General features: G+C 34.0%; 6 protein-coding genes across 9 annotated transcripts in view; 1 reads left to right on the top strand and 5 right to left on the bottom strand.

Moving 5' to 3' along the window:
• LOC120328987 (ubiquitin carboxyl-terminal hydrolase 9X-like) overlaps positions 1-1,533 on the bottom strand; it is a 53,455-nt gene extending 51,922 nt beyond the window's left edge. The window contains exons 1-2 of the mRNA XM_039395585.2: positions 1,407-1,533; positions 1,059-1,118 (exon numbers count right to left, since the gene is read on the bottom strand). Of these exons, the coding sequence (XP_039251519.2) occupies positions 1,059-1,097 (39 nt within the window). The 5' untranslated portion in view covers positions 1,098-1,118; positions 1,407-1,533. The remainder of the gene's footprint in view (positions 1-1,058; positions 1,119-1,406) is intronic.
• Positions 1,534-5,020: 3,487 nt separating this feature from the next.
• On the bottom strand, positions 5,021-8,517 carry LOC120328029 (uncharacterized protein CG5902-like). Its single transcript, XM_039394413.2, has 5 exons — positions 8,153-8,517; positions 7,873-7,986; positions 6,890-7,004; positions 6,547-6,637; positions 5,021-5,999 (listed from the first exon to the last, which is right to left on the bottom strand). Exons 1-5 carry the CDS (start codon positions 8,389-8,391, stop codon positions 5,668-5,670), a joined length of 891 nt encoding a protein of 296 aa, XP_039250347.1. The 5' UTR covers positions 8,392-8,517; the 3' UTR covers positions 5,021-5,667.
• Positions 8,518-9,059: 542 nt separating this feature from the next.
• Positions 9,060-10,925, bottom strand: LOC120328028 (protein FRA10AC1-like). The gene is made up of 2 exons (XM_039394412.2): positions 10,818-10,925; positions 9,060-10,381 (listed from the first exon to the last, which is right to left on the bottom strand). The coding sequence occupies exon 2, from the start codon at positions 10,272-10,274 to the stop codon at positions 9,324-9,326; it is 951 nt and encodes a 316-aa protein (XP_039250346.2). The 5' UTR covers positions 10,275-10,381; positions 10,818-10,925; the 3' UTR covers positions 9,060-9,323.
• Positions 10,926-11,318: 393 nt separating this feature from the next.
• On the top strand, positions 11,319-13,197 carry LOC120328577 (anaphase-promoting complex subunit 10-like). 2 transcript variants are annotated; one of them, XM_078114629.1, is made up of 5 exons: positions 11,319-11,746; positions 12,120-12,210; positions 12,281-12,401; positions 12,471-12,575; positions 12,806-13,197. In XM_078114629.1, exons 1-5 carry the CDS (start codon positions 11,596-11,598, stop codon positions 12,884-12,886), a joined length of 549 nt encoding a protein of 182 aa, XP_077970755.1. In that variant the 5' UTR covers positions 11,319-11,595; the 3' UTR covers positions 12,887-13,197. The 2 variants fall into 2 exon arrangements, with proteins under 2 accessions (XP_077970755.1, XP_039251040.2); XM_039395106.2 differs by having other exon boundaries at positions 11,330-11,746; positions 12,734-13,197.
• Positions 13,146-15,088, bottom strand: LOC120328576 (uncharacterized). The gene is made up of 8 exons (XM_039395105.2): positions 14,949-15,088; positions 14,691-14,858; positions 14,470-14,533; positions 14,294-14,396; positions 14,073-14,154; positions 13,887-14,002; positions 13,546-13,682; positions 13,146-13,462 (listed from the first exon to the last, which is right to left on the bottom strand). The coding sequence occupies exons 1-8, from the start codon at positions 14,989-14,991 to the stop codon at positions 13,297-13,299; spliced, it is 879 nt and encodes a 292-aa protein (XP_039251039.2). The 5' UTR covers positions 14,992-15,088; the 3' UTR covers positions 13,146-13,296.
• A 1,834-nt stretch (positions 15,089-16,922) lies between these two features.
• LOC120328333 (ceramide-1-phosphate transfer protein-like) lies at positions 16,923-22,336 on the bottom strand. Of its 3 annotated transcripts, none has more exons than XM_039394788.2 (7): positions 22,131-22,336; positions 21,238-21,323; positions 19,709-19,863; positions 19,448-19,628; positions 19,115-19,263; positions 18,573-18,749; positions 16,923-17,966 (listed from the first exon to the last, which is right to left on the bottom strand). In XM_039394788.2, exons 1-7 carry the CDS (start codon positions 22,201-22,203, stop codon positions 17,939-17,941), a joined length of 849 nt encoding a protein of 282 aa, XP_039250722.2. In that variant the 5' UTR covers positions 22,204-22,336; the 3' UTR covers positions 16,923-17,938. The 3 variants fall into 3 exon arrangements, with proteins under 3 accessions (XP_039250722.2, XP_039250721.2, XP_039250723.2); XM_039394787.2 differs by lacking the exon at positions 22,131-22,336 and adding an exon at positions 21,398-21,665; XM_039394789.2 differs by lacking the exons at positions 21,238-21,323; positions 22,131-22,336 and adding an exon at positions 20,767-20,912.
• Between the last annotated feature and the right edge of the window lie 519 nt (positions 22,337-22,855).

Genomic DNA, 22,855 nt, shown 5'->3' with positions numbered 1-22,855 from the left:
ATTCTTATGTTTTACGTTATTCAGAACAAAAATTCCTACAAATCAAAATGAATTGAACAATGGGATCCTTCATACAATTCATGTGTAAAATTATCAATAATATTGTATGAATATAATCTGCCAGACAAAGCAACTATCAATAATGTATGAAGCAATAATTTATTTGCAAGCAAAAACATGGTGCCGTCTTGATCATTTGTATCATGAATCAATGATATACATACCATAACATTATAATAAATATAAGAATATGATAGTTTTGTATATGCTGTAAATATTGATAGCAATAAAGTTTTGAATTGTTTTAAAGAACCACAAATCTGAGATAACCAATAGTTTATTTCAGACATTTAATTATAGATCCTATAAGTTCAATATATTCTTCTGGAATAGATGAAGTATAAGAGTTTAGCACAAATCTGTATTTCACTGCCCATGATGAACACTACCGCACTGTCAAAAAATGGCTTAGATTGAATTTTTATTCATACATAAGGCGCATTGGGCTATGAATGGTTTTTGAAGCAATACTGGTTTTGAGTATAGGCTATAAACCATTACCTGATCCATACATTAGATGCACCAGCTTTAAGGTGCACAATCGATATAAAAAAAAAATGAAGTGCGCCTTATGGTCCGTAAAATACGGTACATGTAGGCCTATATAGTTAAAGCTTATAAACTGAAAAATGACCGAAAATGTTGAATGTTTTTCATTACTTTCTCATGCCACTAATTAACAAACACTAGTCGAAGCTTATCTCAATAAATATGAGAGAATTATGGCTCAAGAACTAATATAAATTGCACAAGTGAGATACTTCAAATAACAAACAATGTTGTTGGCCTCAACATATTTTACAGAATAAAATTAACAAATCAAGGGAAGACCCCAAAAAAGCAGAACTCGGGTATTTGAATCATATTCTAGAAAGAACATATAGAAAACAAATATAAATTCAATTGTTAAATACATTTTTCTAAGAGTATTTAAGAAATTTATGGATTCTGTTTTGAATAAACCATGTAATTGGGATTCATTTTTGCTATGTACTCACTATAATGTCTGACTTTGGTCTTTCATCTGTTTGACTCATTTTTTCTTGATATAGGAATCACTGTATTAAAAAAAAATGACTTGTCAAATATTAAAATTAATAGCTAAAATTGGCACATCTGTTTTTTTGTATATAATTTTGAATTCCATTAAATAGGGTATTTTAATATCACAAATTTATATCCAGTGCTTTTTGGTGTTTCAATAAACAGTATTCATCCCACTATTCATGCCACATGCTATTGCTAGCATAAAAATTGTTTATATCACACTTTTTCATGCCATTCGTTCTGAAGAACAATTAAAAAAAAGAATTCCATGACATATAATAAAAACCAGAAAAACTCACATTTTTCCACTTCAAATCGCATCCATAATAAAGACGATTTTCAATCATACAGTTCCAGTTGGTCACACACTGGCCAAACGTGATAAATATTGTATTATACTATAATGCTGTAAAATGGTTAATATTTTTACAAACCAAACTACCGGTAATACTTTAGTAATAGAATGTAAGAATACTACACAACATATGGGATAGGATAGACACAGATACTTATTAGGAGAAAAAAATTTTCCTAACAATAATATCAAGTATAAGTTTATTTCGACTCCATAATCAGCATAACAATACATTTGACAGATAAAAACAAATAAATAAAAAACTGATTATGAAATCAGGAGAGCAAACAAAACCTTAGATAAGGTTTATAACGTGCAAAATATAAGACGGAAGGTTTTGCCAGGAGGAAGTGGTACGTGTTTACTCACCTAAAATTATTAAGTTATTTCACACACGCTCACATGCACCCACCAGCCACACAACCACTGAGAAGTTATTTAAATAAGAATAAAACGCGATAAATTTAGGGTATACTATACAGTAAACAAAATGCTATAACTCTCGAATGCTACAGCAAAATATATTTTGTTCTGTTTTTTTTAAAGGAATCTAATGGCAGAATGCATGAATGGTACGGTATCATATTTAGATTGCGCTTCATTTTAGTTTATTGGGCAGTGCTGGTTTGTGCGATATGGAGGCCCAGATTGTCCCGTTAAGGAGGGGACCACCCACTGTTATACCGTAACTGATATAACTTTAGGGTCTCACTCGTGAAAAAACTTTGCTTTATAATAATAGCGCACAATATTTTATAAATTTTTTTATGTTCGTCATTTGAATGTTCATACCGGTACTCTACAGCTTACTGATTTCCATATACAGCGGAACTAGAATAGAGTAAAAAAGATGCCATTCCCAAAGTGAATACAACCCTTATTATATTGAAGTTATAGACATTTTGCCCTTCCCGAATCAGCTGCATTACGGTAATGCAACAACGGCTTACGTCACTTATATCAAAATCAACGCCATCTAGTGCTTTCAGTGAATTTCGTTATCGCCATTGATAGGATATAAATATTTATCCCGTGGAAAAGTAGTTTGATAAGACTCAGAGTTGCGATATTTCCAACGCATATCACGATGCGCCGTAACGTGTGGTTGTCGTTAGTGTCTGCCGCGAAAAAGAAAGGAATAGTTTATTTCCACAAACATTGTTAACATTAACAAATATTAAAATTCATTTATGAGAGAGAGAGTTTTATTATTTGTCAACCAGAAAAACAAGCATTGCAACAGTAATAAAAATATACAACAATAAACGCAAAGTTATTCGGTAAAAACCGGTCATCAGAGTCAGCTCCCCCCATATTCACTATTTTATATTATGTATATGAGAATGGTGGTTATGGTGAAGGAATGGTGTTCGAAAGAGCTAACTGTTGGAGAATTGTCTAGTTCTCTACAATACATTTCCAGGTTCGGTTATAAAACGGTAGGGCTTTGTATCCGATTCGGTTGAGTATTATAGAATGGGTATACACCTATAGTTCCATCTCTTAAACCACTGTTTTTTTTTTCGTTTACAGAAGACTATCAACCAGTTTGAACTCTGGGGTAAATTCTGGTGATCTCAGTTGCCATAATTGGACGGAAGAAGTCGTTATAAGTCTATTACATTTAATTTATCTATCTAAATTTTGTTATTATTTTGTATAACACTTTCGTATGTTGAATCTGCTCTAAATTTTGCATGTGCATTTATTATATCTCGGACCAGAAGCCTTTTGAATGAATTATGTCGCATAATTAGCGAGTTATCAATTAATTAGCGATGGGACACGCGGTGTCGCTCTTGAGTTAGAGCGAAGGATACACGCCGCTAGATCAATAAGTCGGCGGTCTCTGATCGCTATCTCGTCTTTGTTTCATCATTCAACTTTGGCAAGTTGACGGCGATGTGGAGGGAAATAAATGTCTGGTATCGTGTCCTACCGCATGCATAAATGTAACATCATTCAACTTCAACGAGTTGACGGCGGTGTGGAGGGAATAAAATGTGTGGTATCGAGTCCGACCGCATGCATAGATGTATCTCGATACGGAAAATAAATAAAAAGTGCGGCAATGAACAATAATAGAAAAAGACACCATATTAAATAATTACTTACTTAGACGATTATTAATAATAAATTGCTGTACCGACAATGCATAACGGCATGGCAAACCCAGCAACATTCCAAACCCTTCGTCGATGTAAGTCGAAGTGGGTTTCGCCAGCAAAATATAAATCCGACCTTGCCTGATACATATAACGTTTTACTTTGCGGTCAATTAAGGCTTCCGAACCCGTCTGACTCTGAACTGATATATACAGTGGTGGGATTCAGCCGGTTTGCATCGGTTCTATAAAACCGTCTCGCGGAATTTTATGCGATCGGCGAACCGGTTAGCATTACTGGTTACTGTCAATCGATTTTTGCATCTTATCTGAGACACCGATTTTGAGAACCGCCTGACTTTTTTGTGGAACCGGCTGACAAAAAAATTGAATTCACCACTGGATATTTATGTCAAAACAAGTTGTGCCGACAACCAAGCTGGTTATTAATATGTGGAAGCGGCGCCGATACTAATTCTGCGGTAAACCAACCCAATGAATCGAATCCAATGAAAATTAGAAATTTAAACAATTTTTCCAGCATGTTTCAACTGGCAATGTCCTTTCATTTGAACTACAAGCTTCTTACACGTAGAAATGCTAATATAGCATCAAAGAGTAATCATTGATCTTCCATAACAATACAACTGGGGTAAGGATGATTTTTTTTTTCAAAATGGTCTAATGATATTTTACCCTGATAACCCTCTAGGCTTAGATGAGATTCATCACTTGGTGTAATTCATGCCGCATACCATAAACACTATTTGAATCTTTTCATTATTGCAATTCTTTATAAACTAGGGATTCAATGCACCTCAGCCATCTAAAGGTAATACCGATCACTCTATACCAGGGGTCGGCAAACTTTTGTCGTTCGCGGGCCAAAATTAAAGGTTGCAATTCATTGGCGGGTCGCACCTATTTTTAGAAATGTTTGAATATTTTCTGCGTCATTAAACCATTTGCACTCAGCATCAACTTTTTTACGTTCTGTTGCCATTCGTCTCAGTATAATAAATTACGCGCTCATTCATTAAACGAGCGATTGCGAATTTTATGGTGACCGTAAATTTGAACCCACGTACATTTGAACCCATGTGTATATCCACGGGTTCAATCTATATGCGGGTGCTAAAACCCATGGGTTAGGGTGGGTTCAACTATCCTAAAAACAAAAAAAATTCCATAGGTGCAATTGCCATGGGTTCAAATGTAATGGAACCGAATTTTATACTTGGCAGGTTGTGAAACTTGTAATATAATTTAGTGTCTCAAACCAAATTCTGTCACTTAAAGAATATATTTACCAATACAGCTGTTTTGTTGATGTAGTTCAGTGAAGCGTCGCGGGCCGGATTATTTTGCTCCGCGGGACGTGGTTTGCCGACCCCTGCTCTGTACATGGCCTGCATACTGACTAATATAATCTGCATAATTAAATCAATCATAGTCAAATAGCCATGGAAATTTATCTCAAGTATATTGGGCAAGATAAAAAAAAAACAATTCATTCAAGCGTTACAATACGAAACATTGCAGTTTTGTGTACTAATAAGGTATTGCATAAAATAATTCAAGAATTTTTATACAATTATAAAATCCAAACTATTTAACTTTCAAGATCAAAGAATGTTTTGAAATAATAACATTAAATGATTTTTGATGTTTTTGGGTAGTTCAGTACTGCATCAAAATATCCTCACCTATTCTGTTAGCAAATCTTTGAGAATTATGTGGAAAAATGGGCATTTGCAGATTACTTCATGTTTTATCTGAGTAAAATCGAAGTGACTCATAAAAAATAATATTCAATCAATTTACTTTGAAGATCACAACTATTGTGGCTCATTAGAAATAGGTAAAAAATGCCATCATGTTCAAAAGGCCACAACTATTGGACTCCTCTTACAATAAAAATTAACGCAAGGATACTGTGTTGGTAATTCTGAAGCTTGAAACAGCAATGCAGCCAACAGCCCTGATGAAAATGCAATGACAACAACGACTCACAGACATATATATGAAAAGTATAAAAAGAGGTTGGAATAAAAGTCACAGATAACCATTACCTAATCATTGCCTAAAAAGCAACCTCTGTTAATTCTTGTTTTTATACTGATTGAATCGACTACTAAACTGGCCATTAGGGCGAGTCCCCACAGGCCCATAACCGTTTGTTGTCGATTTATCACGGCTATTTCGGCGGTGGTGAGGAGGTGGGTAGGGTTGGTTTGTGTGAAAATGGGAATTATGAGACGACGATGAGGTACCGTTGAGACCTCTAGCAATTGCATATTCTTGATAAGAAACTGCCACTTTTTCACTACGATACCGTTTTGTTCGTATGGTGGATCGAAAGTGAGGAGTTATCTCGCCTTTATATCCACCTTTTCTGAGCAAGTTTTCGACAGTTTGACTGTGATTCCATCCTGAAATCATTGATAAAGAGAGTCGATAGAGAAAACAATGTGGAAAAAAAAATTGTGTCACCAATTCAATAGCAGCCGTTATGGTTAAAGGCAATTTTGGTTAATGTTCATAGCACAATAGAATGCATTATTAACGCATATTTATCGTTCGGCATTGAAAGATTACAAAACAACTGATGAGTAATGACCAGTGTACAATGTAAAAAATCTGTTAAAATCGTGAGACGTTTGAAAACTTTGCCATATATTTGGATTATGTTATGACAATGAAGACTCCAGAGGATGAACTCGTGACATTCAATTTACTTGATACAACTAACATTTAACATTTATTTTCAAGACACATTTTTTGTAGCACAATGATCATTGTTGAAATTGCTAAAAGTTAACAAAAGTTGTTATTACCAAGTTATCCTTCAAACTGTGTTTCTGCACTGATGGCCAGAATTCTACTTGAATTGAAAGAAGACAGACCTAAGCTCAAGGTTGGTGCAACAACAAAGAATTAGACAACTCTACCAAAAGAAATATCACAACAAAAACCAACCTTGCTCTTTGCTCACTTCAGGTAGGTAAGTTGCCGTTTTTTGATGATTTCTTTCATTGTTGAATTCAATTCGAATTCCATGAACCCCAATCTGCGTAAGGGTAGAGTTGATCCACAATTTGGAAAAAAAACACCAGTTAAGCATAAACAGAGGAAATAAAAGTAAAAATATCACTTCATATCAGAATACTACATCACAGTGCCCCTAACATCATAAATTATTTTTCACTTCATCACATGTTTTTCTCGTATGGCGACAGGAATATGCCCTACGATTGTATAGATAATCGAAACAGGGTTAAATGTGAACAACCAATATATATAGCAAATTACGTAATCCTACCTCCCAGTCATAACAATCACGGCAATCCTCAAAATTTGTCAACAATGATACAGAACAGTGGAGACGGGATAGTTCATCTCTCTTAATTGGTGCGAACCTGCTATCTTTCATTGCACTGTAGATAAGAACCATGTAAAATAGAAAGTTGATATAATTTCAAAGTAACCTGATTTTATGTACTACATAGATGCTAATCTGATATGTTTTACAGAATGTTAGAAATAACTCTAGTTACATATTTTAGTCACATATTTTATATGATTCAGAAACTCACAAATTTAGTGTATTTTACAATTTTTTTTATCCAACGAAATGGCATAAAAATCAATATTTTGGAATAAAAGTGTTGTGTATTCGTGGGCTGTACAAGTTTATCAATCAAGATTGAGGTATTGATCAGCTGTTCATCTTTTGAAAACACATTCCACTCATCATAATAATAAAAGCAAACATTTTATACAATACATGTGAAATTTTTACCAATTTGACGTTGAATACTATAGCAAATACTATAGGAAAAGCTATGCTTGACATTTAGTTCTGAACAATTTTAATTATTCATTCATAGCATAATTGAGTTCAGGAGCGTAATTGAAAACTGAATGAATAGAAAGATAGTAATTTTGAGATTTTCCTTAATAATAATTAGTCAACTAAAGTAACAGATTGATAAAAAAAAATATTGTTAACCATTCATTATATATCTACTTTATGGATGAAGTTTCACCTTGGGCTAGATCAACATACATATTGTTCTAGATCTAAGATAAAATAATGAATTTCCGCAATAACCAGAAAACAGCTAATAAATTACAAAAGGCCTTCAATTAATGATTAAACAATGCTTTCAATTTGTGTGCAGAATTAGTTTCTAAAATAAAATTTTTAGGGTCAAATGATTGCCATATTATTGATAAATGGAAATTTTATAGCAAATTAAGGTCATGATCAGAATCTAAAACAATATAAATATCATATCTTGCCTTGTAATTGCATATTCCTTCAAACCATCATGCAGTGGTAATGGACTAAAAGTTCCAATGCATCCTCGTAGTCTAGGATCCCTTGATCCAATTTTCCATGTGACAAAGAGAGGACTAAAAAAATGTAAGACTGTAGTAACGACGGTAACGTTTCACTTACAGCCTAATGATTAATAAAGTAGAGAAAGGAAATTAGAGATACGGCTATATAGTTTAAAAAGACATGATATATAATTTCATTTAAGATTTGAGAATACCATAAATGGAAAGATTCACTCACTAAGCATCATCAGTAAACGCCGGCTTTCTAGGTGACTCAAAATTGTACAGATGACTTCTCAAAGCATCGAAACAATAATGGCACATCTCTTTGCTGACAACTTGTTGGTGAGCATCAGGGGGACGAACAATGACGCCATTTTCAACGACGCCATTGACTTTCCCATTGCAAATTTTTGATTGATCTTCGCCATTCATCATTTTGGTCCGCTTCCCACCACAACACCCTGAGGCCATCATGAGGTATTTAATACACAGAACCAAACAAAAAGATACAGAGAAATATATTCTACTACAGATGATAAGAGTATTCGGTTCAATTATAAAAATTACAAATATGATCCTAAAGTCTGTAAATGAAGAAAAATAATTTAACAGTCAGAATATAACATATAGATTTTAATTCATAAATTGAATAAAATACAATTTGCTTTTACGAGACAAATAAACATACATACATACAATAAAAAGCACCAGAATAGGCTGTATTTATAAGTACTCAAAACTTATACTGATTTATTGTGAAAAGGGACCTACATATTAAATGAGTTTATCCCAGAAATACTTTACAGAAATCACAATTATTGAGATGACATGTTCGTTTTCATAATTGAAGATGATAACATAAAGGCATCGTCAATGAGTTAAGATCCCGAACAAAATAAATTAGATAGGTGATAAAATCACAAGACCAATGTTACCAATTTTGACCGCCCTTTGCAAGACTTTTAAGTGAAGCAAACCCAAAATAAAATGGAAAACCAAACAGTAATTAGGTTTTCTAGACCGGTCATCACTCTATCAATGACTAGAATTGTTTTCTTAGGATATTTCTGGTTTTAGTATAGAAACAATTTTTAAAATAGTATTCATTAGTGCTATACTTGCTTCCTACTAAAGCAAAAAAAAGGTGCAACCTTATGTCGTTTATTTCACTACTCATTACATAGCAACTTTAGTTTTGAATAGCCATTGTTAATTTCTGGCTGCCTATAAATGTTAATAAATCATGCTTGCTTGCACAGAGGTTTTATGGTCGAAGTAGAATTGAAGAAATTTTAAACAAACAATTTGAACATCATATTGTCTTTTTTAGAATATCCGGTTTGATTTGAAAAAAAAAATATTGTGTTTCGATAATTTCTATAATCTTGATTTTTAAAAATAAAAATTTATTCAAACATATCTTCAAAATATTTATCAAATTCTTCCTCCCGAGTTTTTTCTAAATCAACTTTCACTGGTTGCGACCAAATATCTTCTTCTGTACTCGAACCTTTTTCCACACCTTTAGGTGAAGTAGGATTTTTCACAGAAGATGATGGATCCTGTCTGGATTTCTTTTTATGTTTTTTGCTCTTTTTAGATTCTTTTTTCAATTTTTTCCTTGTTACTTCCCTTTTTTTGTGATGAAAATTCAGTTTATAAGAGCATTCTGGGCATAGTCTGAGTTTTACTAGTGCGTTCTTTTTCTCTCCACTTTCAATGTAAGCAAAATTAACTTCCCAACTTCGTAAACCACTTTCTTCATTGCATTTTTTATTACCACAAGAAAATTGACCCTTTCCGACAACAACTTCTTTTTCAATTCGCCATCTCAAAGCGATTTTGTTCTCTTTGAAATAAGTTAAATCAGCAATTGCATATTCTTTGAATAGTTTGTCCCAATACTTTTTTGCCAATTTTTTTTCATAATTCATATTATCACTTGAATTACCTTCATCGTCCCATATAAATTGGTTATTGTTTTTAATTACTTCATTATCACTCAAATAAGTTCGAGATGGCATTTTAAAATCTTCCGGCTTTCCACCATAATATATCAAATAATCATTAACAAATTTTTTATGTCGTGAATAAGCATCCATCGCAAGAATTCCATGATATCGCATTCTTTTTCCCTCCTGTTTATCCAACTCAATGTCTAAATGACGCTTGGATGGCGGTTTTATGAAGCTCTTTTTTCCGGAACTGTTGAATAAGCCCAGTTTATCACTGGAGGGTTTATTGAAAAGATTGTCATTTTTACTCTTTATTATCCGGCTATTAAATTCAACATCACTTTCTCTGTCACTGAAGTCTGAACCATAGTCACATTTTTTCGGATTGGATAAAAATGACATAGCATTTTTCGTGAAGTTACCGAATGTAGTCAGGTGCGGGGCAATAACGTTATAGCACTAGCCACTAGTCTGTAAACGTTGATGTCTATTTCAGTATTTACATTGAACTGTCAAAGACAAAGGTCAAGGGGTATCTGGTTACAAAGAACATTTTTATATTACTACATTACCTTTCAGACTTTATAACTCATGAAAGTTCTTCGTGCTAAATTAAGTAAAAAAACAATATTCATTCTGGACTATCACATGAATCTGTAAATTGTTACTATCCATAATTGACCATTTGATTGTTTTATCCATTCCCTTTAAAATACAGCCTTAATCTATTGAAATACGCATTACAAAGCATTATCCATTCTATATGATTATAAAATTTAAATTTTTTAGTTAGGTTACTAGAATCATAAATTTACAAAAGGAAATAAAAATAACAATTACCGGCTTAGTAAATGAATATTTCACGATATTACTGTATTACTAATAAGTTATATTTCATAAAACATTATTGTTAGGTCCCTAATAATAATAATATAGGTAACTTACATACATTGGAAAATCTCAACTTAATCAACGTCAAAATATTAAGCCAGAAGGAAAAAGTTCAGAATGTAAAAATATTCACGCGAGATCCCACCGCCCATGTCTCACAAAGAACAGAACAAAACCAGGCACAAATCGTCACTTTGGTGCGAAGTTCATCACATCGTTTCCCATATGATAGAAAAAATATGTTCCCATTTTTAAATTCTGACAAAATGTTTAATAAGCAGTAAGTCTCACCGTAAATATATACTACTACGGTCTCACACATTTTTTTAAATATTCTTCTTGCATATATTTTTGCATGAAACGTGAAGACCTGGAAACTTTTTTTCAATTATCATATTAGGATCAAAGGCATAAAACAGATTAAACATTCCAATTATGGGCAACAACGTATCTCGGGAAGGACATGTGAATTCTATGCGCACTAACTACTCATTTGCAGCTGAAACATGTAACCTATTTCTGCAATTAATTATACTCATTAATCATGATTATGCAACCACATTGTTTTCTAACAACTATTGAAAGGGAACAATCCAATTTTACGTATAGGATGTCGTTGAAAATGTGTTTCCAGAAGCATTTGAGCAAAAAGCATTGCAATAGGAGTCATCTCGTATCTTGCGATTTAGAGGTCCATTTTAGTAATGAAATTTCTCGTATAACCGCGTCCTGCATAATATTTTGTTAATCGATACTAGCCCCTTTTCATCCAATGTATATATGACGTAAAGCGTTAGGATTCTTGGCGAAGAACTTTAAATAGTGGAAGATAATGTCGTCGGATGATGACAATCACGCCAATACAACTTTTGATATTGGACCTGTTGGATATGAAATAGTGGGTGATATAAAAAAAGTTAATGATGGGAGTAGTCGAGAGATAGGAGAGCGGGCTGTTTGGTCAGTTTCTTCTTGTAAACAAGGTAAAAAAGAAAGCAATATTTTTGCATTAAATGAATAAAATTTTTACTAATTTGAAAATCAGATTCTTGGTTCTTAACATTTACATATGATTTTTATCAACTTCTGAACTTTTATTGTATCCAATTTATATATAATCCACTCAGCAACAATCTTTTTGTGTTTTACAACTTTGCCATTAACAAGGCTCTATGCAAGAAAGCTGAGTAACCCTTCAAAGACAAATGCACTTATGTGATGGCCCTTTCAATATTAGATCACTTATTGGCAACCAGTTCTTCACTAACCATTACATAAATTTTTATTATAACGAGGGTTTGCAACATATGTTTTGGTGCATATTTGCGATACCAATCTTTTTCATTTTGAATTAAGGCTATGGAGTTACATTGTTGAGAGATGACAATCTTGAATCATATTGGCAGTCCGATGGCACTCAACCGCATATGGTCAATGTCCAGTTCAGGTTAATATATCGACTTTTTAGAAAATAGCTTTTCTTTTCTACTTATCACCGGGGTCCTCCATTTTTTCAGACAGAAGACAGATATTGGTTGTGTGGCGATTTACACAGACTATAAATCAGATGAAAGCTACACACCAAGTAGAGTGTCATTCAGAGTGGGCAATCATTACCACGACCTGAGAGAAATTGAGGTACAAGTTTGTGAATTTTTTTTATATGATGGTTATGAATATAATTGTTTGTATGTTTACTCTTTTCAGCAAATATACATGCAAGAGCCGTGTGGCTGGGTTGTGGTAAAGCTACAAGACAAGATTCATCAAAAGTCAATCCGGGCCTTTATATTGCAAGTGGCAATATTGCAGGTAAGAAAAAAGAACAAGATAAATCTGGATGCAATGAGTAAGGCAATTTGTAAAACATCTTAGTAGTAATAAAATAAACTAAGAGTATGGTATTGCTAAAACTGCTAATTATTATTCAAGTGCAATTCGCACTCTCCCTTATCCAATACAATCTACAGAATCATCAAAACGGTAGGGATACTCATCTGAGACAAATTAAAGTATTTTCATTCAATGGTATACGGAAGCAGTTTGATCCAACATTGCCTATGGGGCTTACGTCGCAGCAATTTTCAACTGTGGAATGCAGCATGTTCAACACCATAAGGTGAACAGAGAAAAGCTATCTGAATGTTGGACCACCAGAGAAAAAAAGATGGATGACCACAACAATGTGGGCGAAATTTCAATCCTGAAATGAGAACAGCCGCTTTTATTATGATGCAAACTGGGAAGGACGAGACTATAAAAACAAGTTGAATATACTGTCTGTCTGTCATCATTTGTTGCAACTCTTGTTGGTGATATTTTAATATATTCAGCAATTACAGTAAAGACTGTTTTTTTTAATTTATTGCAATGAAAAGGACATGACCACTAAAAACGTAAAAACAAGCATTGTGAAATATACTACTTTAAGTTATTCGTTCATTCATTCATTTACATTTCGAATACTGTACTATACAGTGTGCACGAACTACTAGCATTGGTAGGTCAGCTGACGGAATCAGATTACAACGGATCAATATAATGTAACTTTTCGCTGATTTGCGGCTCTGCCTCGTCCACGTCCACCACCTCTTCCTCTTTTATTATTGAAATTTGGCAAAGATCTGTTGTTTGTTGAAGACTTATTGTTGTTATTTCTTTGATTTTGCCTCCTGGCACCACGACCCCTCGTCTGTTGTCTAAATTGGCATTGGATAACAATTAGGAAAATTCTAGTGAGTGGCTCAATGTTAGTATAACTATCACATAATGTTGTACTAACCCTGCCGTCCGCCTTGGTTGCTGATTGTATTGCCTATTTATTGATTGTGTCATTTGATTTCTTCCTGATTCATTAAAATTTTGTCGTCGAGAGAAATTTGTTGGTCCACCGCGTCGTTTTCCACCCCTCTTAGATGCCTGAAAATTTTATACCCAATTATCTATCCATTGCATGAATTATGTAAATGAAGATTGACAAGAGATTATGTTTTGGTTGAGTCCGAATAATCATCCGAATAATCATAACTGAGAGACTTAAAACTTATATTATTAATTTTGGTAATTATTAAGGTACTTTTTACTTCAATCTAATATACCGGAAATGAAAGTGAGAACAATTACCTGAACAGGGACCAGTCCTTGTCTGTTTCTATTCGTCATTTGCTGACGTTTTTGTCTTTGATTGTTTTTTCTGATATTAATCCTGGCACCGAGTCTATCCTTAATAGATGGCCTGCCTAAAAAGAGAATCATTAATTTATTCGAGTTTTGATAAGTGCTTGAAAAACTTCGTTAAGATGAACTTACCTGCAATTTTAGTAAATCTGACTGGTCCTCTTTGTTGCTGTGGCCCCTGTTTATTATTCACACCTCTGTTTGCTATTTGATTCTGAAAAATATTGAGTATTGTACGAATTGTTTAAAAATGTAATCAAAGTAAAATATCAATGGGGCAGTTGTCAACCATAAAGAGTGTGGAGTGATCAAAACTGTAAACCTATTTCACTACACATAGCATTAGATATTACCTTTCTCTGTTGTCTAAACTGCTGTTGCTTCGCAGGGTTTACTCTCCCTCCTCTTGTCATTCCAACATTATTTTTGCTTCGAATATTCTTTTTTGCAGCATTTCTGTATAAAAAGGCATTTTAATTATAGCATACCCGATTATCACTGCCATGATGCAAGGAAAAAGTAACCATACCTTCTCAGTCTCTGTGTCGCTGTTCCAAATGACGAAGCATTTTTGGTTGTCTGTACCTTTTGACCTGAATTGAAAAAGTCCTCATAATGCAAATTTTAACAATGGTATTTCTTCAAAGGTATCAGAGTTTTTGTGAAAGTCCAACTGATGCAATTTAATAAGGAAGAATAAACACTGTAACTGGATTCGATGTACAACATTTTTATATACAATGATAGTACCTTTCTGTTGCCTCAATTTGTTTATTCTTGTATTTCTGGCTTTTAATTTCAAAGATTCAGCTCGTCTGCGTTGGACTGCAGTCAATTTCTTCGGAGCTGGATTTTTTGCCTTCTGGGCAGCAGCAGCGTTCTTTTTCTTCTCTTTTTTATTGAGCTTGATTATGTCATCTGTTCCAATCAAAATATTCAGAAAAAATATATAATTTAATTTTTCTATGCCTTTCTGCAACAGCTGTCTGAAATCACTTGATTACTCACCTAATGACATGTCAATCTTTGCGAATGGATCCACATTAGACATTGTGTTAGATTAATTTATTAGTAGGAAATGGTAAAAAACAGGTCTAGAATAAGCTAACTGTAAAATTCAAATTTTCGAGTAGTGAGGAGTTTGTAGTACCTTTGGATATATCGTATGTTGCTTTTAGTTAATAAATGTCAAGTTGTTACTCATGAAATAATTTTGCCAAGCAGTTGACATCAAATCGTTCAAACTAGATTCTCATACGTTAGCTGGCATAACTCCAATTGGGTTTAATATTGTCAAATCCGTACACCAATACACTGCCAATGCGTGGATCTGATCATCTTCAATAAGATTTCAACCTGAAATAATATGTTTAGGGAAACTCCTGATATGGACAACTAAGCTTTATGGCAGTATGGTAACTTCTCGGTTTGTGGTATGACTGATGAATCATTTTATCTCTCAAGGTTCGGTCAAAGTTGCACTAAAAATCTCTTAAAGTCGCAATGTTGAATCAGTCAAATTCCACTATTCATCTCTAACCTGCCCAAAATTTATTATGCTGAATACAGAAATTGCTGAAGAACCAGTAGGATAAAGTACGGTACCGGTACCGTATACCGGCACCAGACTGCCAGAAGCAGTAGATTTACGACTACCTTTTATTAATAATACCAAGACACTTGTAGACTATAGTCTGATTGCTGTTAATTTTGTGGTCTAATTGTATTCTGATATTGCAATCTCAACTTTTTGCAGCGTCTGACTGAACGTTAGATACAATAATATGTACATCGCGTAGTACACGGCACACGCAATCGAAGTTGTACTGTGGTCTGGGTCAGCTTTTCTCCCTTTTTATACAATAATAAAATCTACCTTTTCAAAACAATGGTTTCGCACTAACATAAGAAGATTTAACATCTGCCCAACTGCGAATTGCGCCATGGCAAAAACAAATATTAACAGCTGACGCGTTATACGTCATACCCCAAGCCTCTTATCGTTGTGAAGAGATGCATCTGTGTCCAAAAATCAAAGAAATATCGTTGGCATTTGGCAGCCGAGGAGAGATTTTATTCGACTCTATAATCAGCATGATATGAAACATACATGTAGCAAAAACATATTAAAGACTGATTCAATAGGGCTTCTAAAATAAAGTTTAGAACGCATATAGTATAAAATTTATAACGCGCACATGAGTGAGTTTAATTTTACGTTTACTTGAGCAGATGAAAAATAAATGAAGATACACTTCGGTTATAATTTTATAAACATTAACACACATTTATTTTCTCACTAAGCAGTAATATTAATGAATTATTTGGGATTTGTGCAATTTGAAATCACAAATTTTTGTTTACCGCGAGCTTTAGCGGTGTAAATATCCTTAGACTAGAACTAGATCATATCACGATTGTCCAGCTTCATATATTTTATTGTACTTTAATTATTTTCGCACATGGTCAATTTATTTCGTCGGTTCAAGACATCGATTTGTTGTCTATCACGTGGCCCATGCCTGTACGGGCTTGAAGCCGACAGTCCTTCCGCATTCGCACAGTTGGAAAAACTTTTTCTAATGCGAAATTAAATGACCACAATGTCATTTTATGACGCGCACAGACTATAAAACTGTCGGAGGAGACCCCTCCTGGAGAAACTTTGGACTCGTTATCGAAATATTTCAGAAAGACGATGTTGTTTTAAAAATTCTCCACTGTCCAAATAGAACTTTGGACGCCAGAATAAATTTTAGCAATGACAGATAAAATACTCCTGCCGACTAAAAATGTCAGGACTGTTATAATAGAATGCGCCAGAATATCCGTGAAATAAACAAGGAGACGGGTTTTATCATTAGGAAATAACCATGGATTTCCGGTCTTTTATCGAGAATTATAATTAATTCCGTTTTACATCCCGCAATCCGAAATAAAGTAAACTTAACCTGCCTGCAACAATGAGAAAATCGACAAGCCTACATATTTCAGCCACATATGTATTTTGGCAAAATAATAAATTCGTTAAATTTTCGATATCCGGCCAATTTACGTAATTCACACATGTGCTCTGACTAAGGCCTGCCCCCCAAGCAGAGGAAACACAAGTCGCTTTCCAAAATACTGTTACCAAGACTTAAAAATGGATAAGAATAAATATCAATGGATTATATGAACATAGTAAACAAATACTTGTTACAAAGCAGTAACACAATAAAGAAATGTTTAACACAAAATGCATAATATTGCACAACATTGACACATTTCCATTAAAATAGAACATTTCCATATGTGTGGGTGTACTTTCACAAAGTGAGTTTCAACATAAAGTTACAATACACATTCATGACCAGAGCAATGCACAAAATGAATAATAATCTTCTTTGAGCTTCGTTTTATCAGATCTGTCCACATCGATTTCACGAACATGTTACTTCATGCAAACGATGCTCACGCGTGTTTAAACCTTGCAGAGTTAAATATAGCGTGCCAAGACTATTCATATCACCAGAATATTTAGGAAAATCTATCTGAAATAGTTTAAGTGCAATCTGATATTCTGCAATGGGTTGTGCAGTTTGCCTAAGTACTTAAGATTGTACCATCAATAGGTTGATCACATCTAAATACCTATTGTATAATAAAAACATCAATGAACCGCCAAAACAATTCATCAGTTCTAGCATTAGCTATTTTCGTATTACCTATATCTGGTTATCAGAATATGTTTATAAGCAATCTTACATTCTAATTTTGTAGGTTTGAAGAGGCTGTGAGGCTTGGTAAGCAGCTGTATAAAGCAGATTAAGATTTTTTCCAGAAGACACTATTATGATACTGTGTGTGGGATGGTTAAGAAATCAGCAGTGAAATTTATGTATGGATTCCAATAGTAAATTGAAGCAGGATAATATTTAATTTTCTTTCTGAGCTTGAACTCTACTTCTGTAATTGGTATATAAGAAATTGAAGTTGAGGAGTTTCGTTCTTTTTCATCAGGGTATCTCTGATAATTCGTATTTACTGAAAAGAAAAATTAACACCGATTAGATTAGCACTGATAAGTAATAGCAGATATGATACAGCAGCCATCTAATTGCTATGAGGTTGCATTAAACAGTTATTAGAATGTTTCAATGAATAGGTTCACAATCAGGGTGGGAAGCTTGTATATTCAAACTGTGACTGCAGGTACCAGAGCTTCATTTATTTACCTCTGAGCCAGTATCCAGCTCCATAGCCATTCATGTTTTTTTATATGACCACCTCCATGAATATCAGACCAAAAGCAGTTTCATGGCATTCGGATTCAAAAGCATTAAAGATTTCAATTTTTAAAATTAAACTCTGAATTTCAAACTTATTCTGAAGAATTAGATGGTCAGGAGCTGGAAAATTAAAAAATTTCTGTTTCCGCGAATGTCACTATTCTATGGATCCAGGCTACGACAACCCAGCCCTGTTTACAATTACATGCTCAACCGATAGACACGGCCCAAATTTGGTTACAAAAGTTCAAGATAACTGAGCACCATATTTGATCAGAACAACTGAGTGGCCCAAAGCCTGGATTATTCAAAATGCACTGCATAGATCAAATTTTGTTTAAACATAAACAATGAGTTTTACCTATATAGTGCTTGTGTATATTCATATACTGCATCCATACTCTCTGATGTAGTTAGTGTAGTTTTCACAAGTTCTTCTTCCGTTAAATCCTGACATAATTGCTTAATAAATTTTTCACGATCTGGCAACATATAAACTGCAATACCCACAGCTTTTCTCACAATCCATGGATGGTACCTGTCAAAAATCAAAATATTTAAATTACTGAAACAAGATGCATGATTTTCATCAATGCTTTTCGAACATTGAAAACTCAGGATACATAGGAGCCTTGCACAATGTAGGAAAAAGATCAAAGCAATAAGGTATGCAAGTCTGAACAGAGTTTTGTAGTTGCAGGCTAGTATATCAAATTTCAACCTATTAGGTATCTCAACCTATTACTTGCTTGGTACTACTTTCAGCATTTGTTTATCATCCTGTCTCTATATTCTATAATAGACAAAAATGTCATCAGGGTTCTAACACTATGCATTTGTAAAATTATCTTCAGCAAATTTCAATTTCAAAAAGTTTTAATTCGAAAGTACTGGCCGACATACTTTGCCATTGGTGAAGCATGATATGCTTTGTATCCCATCAATGACACTTTTCCATCTTCTTCATTTTTTGCCAGTTTTTCCAAAAATAGGAGTAAAAATTTCAATGCTCTGTGTAATCTGAGCAATGTGCGGCTTCCAGATGCTTTCACCTGAAGATATATCAAAGTTACCAAACGAAGCATTGTAATATACATTCGCGATACATTGTTAAAACATTATTTCCAAAATAACTAAGATGGATTCGAGACCCTGGTCTATGTGATTTTATTTGGATGAGATGGAATAAACTGACGGTGTAATAGTGTAAAAACTGAAAATTTGAATTTTTCGTACCTTACTTGAAGGTGCTTCCTCGTAATTAATAAGGTTTTCTTTCTTCTCATACGCCATCATCTTTTCTACAGTTTCATAATTTTCTTTTGCTTCAGACTTTCGAAAACCTTCAAGTATTTCAACTTTCGATACAACATCAGATGATACGAATGAAAATGCTTTTCCCATTGCATTTAAAAAGCTGTAACATTATTGATATTGCAGTTAAACCTATTCCATAACATCAATATATAAGCTAATACCGATAAGTCGAATACATACCGAATCAACTCATGCCAAGCTTCGAGACAAGCATCCATGTCGACTTCTACCTTATTTTCTGTTGTAGCACAACGAACAAACTTTTCAGAAAGATTAACTAGTGAAAAATGTGCACTGCACTTGTCCGCCATCTTTTTTGGTTCAGGATTGGTTTCCTTGAAAGTTAAGGACAGTGTTTATATTAATACAGGAACAAGAATGGATGACACATAAATGATTCATTATAAATAAAACATAGTACCATAAAAAAGTCTGTTACGAATCTTTATACATTTCAGGTACACTAAGTGTTGAAAATTAGTCAATATTGTCAGTACTGATAAAGACCTAAGTGTATGACAGTTACAAATAGTTGAAACTTATTCACAACTGAACAGAATTATAACAGCAAGAACAACACGTAAAAAATTACCTGGCGGGATCAGTAAGTCAGTTAGCTTATTTATTATATATTTGAAAAACTAAAATAACTACAACTTTCGATATAATAAGTTGATGGGAATACTATATCCAGATATATTAAGATTACCTTACATCTAGATATAGATATAGAAAGATTGAATTTACAATTATACGTTAATTAATTTAATGCAAGTTTAAGGCCAGCTGGGCAAGTGGTTGAATGGTTTGACATTTACCATACACAAAATATTATGCAAAATTTTAGCCAAGCAAAACCTGATCAAACAAATACTTTACACATCATTGCCAGTATGAAATAAATCTTTCAATTGCAGTTAATTGGAGTAAAATAGACAGAAAGATTTCAAAAACATTAATATTTTATAGCAATAACTGAATGAACTCCAAACTGAATTTACCAAACCGACACACCGTAAAATTAGCTACTAATAAAAATCATTCTCAAAATGAAACAAAAATGACAAAGTTAATAGTAAAACCTCGCTTCAATTTGGTCACCCAATACTGTAATATCTAAATTGTATATTAAACCATCAATTTTCAAGTTGCCTAACAGTTCTTATATCATAAATTGTTTGCAGAACACCTAATGAAAATTTCTGATTGTGGAAAAGATCCAATTAATTAACAATTACCTGGATCAGATTTGACATGGAAAGGAAATCGTGAAATGACTAACGGCTTGTCCAACTTGAGTTGCTAAAAGACCTAGCAAATCGTTATATGGACCTACAAGTACATATAAGAGCTTCCAAAGTCATACCAGAAAACGCTGAGATACCTGTGGGAATTATACAAGACAGGATCTAAGAGGCTAGAAATAGCAATGACTGCACTGTAACATACAGACATATTGAACACAGTGTGAAAAGATTATCCTCTTACAGTTCATATTCTAATGATATTGTACATCATGCACTGATACAAAAATTGTTTAATATTTTGTCGGCTATCACCAACTATCACACCCTCGCCTCTCGAATCCCCAGACGGCTTTGACTTTGAGCTGTAAGCGGCGCAGTGTTCATGCCCTGCCCATAAACCACCCAGTCCCCGAAACGCGTGGATGATTTTATCGCCAGCGCGTTTATAGCGTAGTAACTTACCTCTTTAAATGCCTGAAAAAAGTCTACGATAAACTGCGGTAAATTCTCTCCGTTGTCCAACTTGGTAGAATATTGCGACGACGCACCTGGGGAATAAATTAGTACATAATGACAGACTTTCTGACACAATGTTCTTTCATTCAATAGCGAATTAGCTTACTTATGTTACATTTGAATGTAGCGTATACCAGGCAAACAAACAGAAAACCAAGTATAGAAGAGGCCAAGTATTTATTCATTCTTCGATGGAAGCACGAATAAATTACAGCTTGCTTCGCGCAGAAAACGGTCTTACGTGTCTGCACGTCCAGCCAGTACTTTACGTGATATGCCATCAATCTAAAGCAGGCAATGGGCAGACCTCGTCCATCTCACTAACACTCCATTTAAGGTGTTATTACGAAATATTGGCAACTAATCTTATTACTCAATACCTGGAGAACAACAACGTGTTGAATACAAATATTTGTCGACCAAGCTATCTCATGCAAAATGGTTAATTTGCAGACGTTTCGCTCATGTTCTTTGTTTGTCGCGCTACTTTATATGATACGCGCAAACAAAGCCGAGGCTTTTCTCTTTACTATTTCGCCAGAGGCTGTGCGTCAATATTCAATGGCCTGTATCGTCGACTCAGCCGAGAAAAAGTTTAAAATACGATTAAGAACAAAAAACCATGCGGACATTTGTCCAGTCAGGGCAGACACAGCATATATATTGATCTTGACTAATTACGAATTACCGGTACTGTCGCTATGATAGAGAGTAATCCAAAACCAGTGTCCTCGATACAGTTTAACTCCAAATATACGAGACGCATATGAATATTGTACCACTTTCAGTTGCCTTATAAAAAGTGCCAAATTCTAGTTCTGAATATTACCACAACTCACATGCGCTAAGAGCAGAAAGCTTTGTCTTGAAAATTATGAATTTTATCGCAGACTTTCTCTTTTTGATTGCCATGAAATTTCATGAAGTTTAATACACTTACACTTCTTTACCCTCATTTCATGATTAAATGAAGTATAACGTGTCTTTAGGCGACTACCCGACAGACTTTCTGCTCAAACTGACTAAAGATTACATACAGTGCAAATATTTCAACTGATGAAGCAGAGTAATCTGTTCTTTGTTGAGATACGAATCATTTTTAAATGAAACGCCCTCGTCAATATTTGCGCAACTTTCGCATTGATTGCTTTCTACAAAGCATTTACTGACATTGACCAGACATGACCATTAGGTTGTAGTAACGATTAAAACACTCCTTAAGTTCGTTTGATGTTAAAGCGAGTGTGATTGTACCTACGCTTGGTCAGAGTATCGCGCTATTATTTAACACTGCTAATGTGCTTTGTCGTCGTCAGTGCAGAACCCTAGTCGAGTTCTAGTCCCATAAGGTTATAAAACGCGCCTCACAAAGCGCTGATTACACTAAAACTATATTTATAAGCACTAGTCTAATACAAAAATTGCTCATTATGGTTTGGAAATGTTTCCTTTCTGTCTAGCAACAATTTTGGAGAGATTTTTTTATGACATTTTCTACAATTATTGTTTTATATTCATCCCCACTTCAGAACAAAAATGCTATTAAAAAACACACGTCCAGTAC

Source organism: Styela clava, chromosome 7, assembly GCF_964204865.1.
Source record: "Styela clava chromosome 7, kaStyClav1.hap1.2, whole genome shotgun sequence".
In the NCBI taxonomy this organism is placed as follows: Eukaryota; Metazoa; Chordata; class Ascidiacea; order Stolidobranchia; family Styelidae; genus Styela; species Styela clava.
Note: the sequence above shows the minus strand (reverse complement) of the source record. Positions and strands in the feature narration are given on the sequence as shown.

Excerpts from the sequence above, each read along its gene's own strand:
- LOC120328029 (XM_039394413.2), bottom strand. The coding sequence starts at position 8,391 with ATGATGGCCTCAGGGTGTTGTGGTGGGAAGCGGACCAAAATGATGAAT. Across the intron at positions 7,987-8,152 it reads GCGTTTACTGATGATGCTTA|TCCTCTCTTTGTCACATGGA; the intron begins GTGAGTGAATCT and ends ACATTTTTTTAG. Across the intron at positions 6,000-6,546 it reads TGAAGTGAGCAAAGAGCAAG|GATGGAATCACAGTCAAACT; the intron begins GTTGGTTTTTGT and ends CAATGATTTCAG.
- LOC120328028 (XM_039394412.2), bottom strand. The coding sequence starts at position 10,274 with ATGTCATTTTTATCCAATCCGAAAAAATGTGACTATGGTTCAGACTTC.
- LOC120328577 (XM_039395106.2), top strand. The coding sequence starts at position 11,596 with ATGTCGTCGGATGATGACAATCACGCCAATACAACTTTTGATATTGGA. Across the intron at positions 12,402-12,470 it reads ACGACCTGAGAGAAATTGAG|CAAATATACATGCAAGAGCC; the intron begins GTACAAGTTTGT and ends TACTCTTTTCAG. Across the intron at positions 12,576-12,733 it reads TGCAAGTGGCAATATTGCAG|AATCATCAAAACGGTAGGGA; the intron begins GTAAGAAAAAAG and ends TACAATCTACAG.
- LOC120328576 (XM_039395105.2), bottom strand. The coding sequence starts at position 14,991 with ATGTCTAATGTGGATCCATTCGCAAAGATTGACATGTCATTAG. Across the intron at positions 14,397-14,469 it reads GCGACACAGAGACTGAGAAG|AAATGCTGCAAAAAAGAATA; the intron begins GTATGGTTACTT and ends CTTTTTATACAG. Across the intron at positions 13,683-13,886 it reads AAGGACTGGTCCCTGTTCAG|GCATCTAAGAGGGGTGGAAA; the intron begins GTAATTGTTCTC and ends TAAAATTTTCAG.
- LOC120328333 (XM_039394787.2), bottom strand. The coding sequence starts at position 21,572 with ATGGCATATCACGTAAAGTACTGGCTGGACGTGCAGACACGTAAGACC. Across the intron at positions 19,864-21,237 it reads TTTTTCAGGCATTTAAAGAG|GAAACCAATCCTGAACCAAA; the intron begins GTAAGTTACTAC and ends TTAACTTTCAAG. Across the intron at positions 17,967-18,572 it reads TATACACAAGCACTATATAG|TAAATACGAATTATCAGAGA; the intron begins GTAAAACTCATT and ends TTTTCTTTTCAG.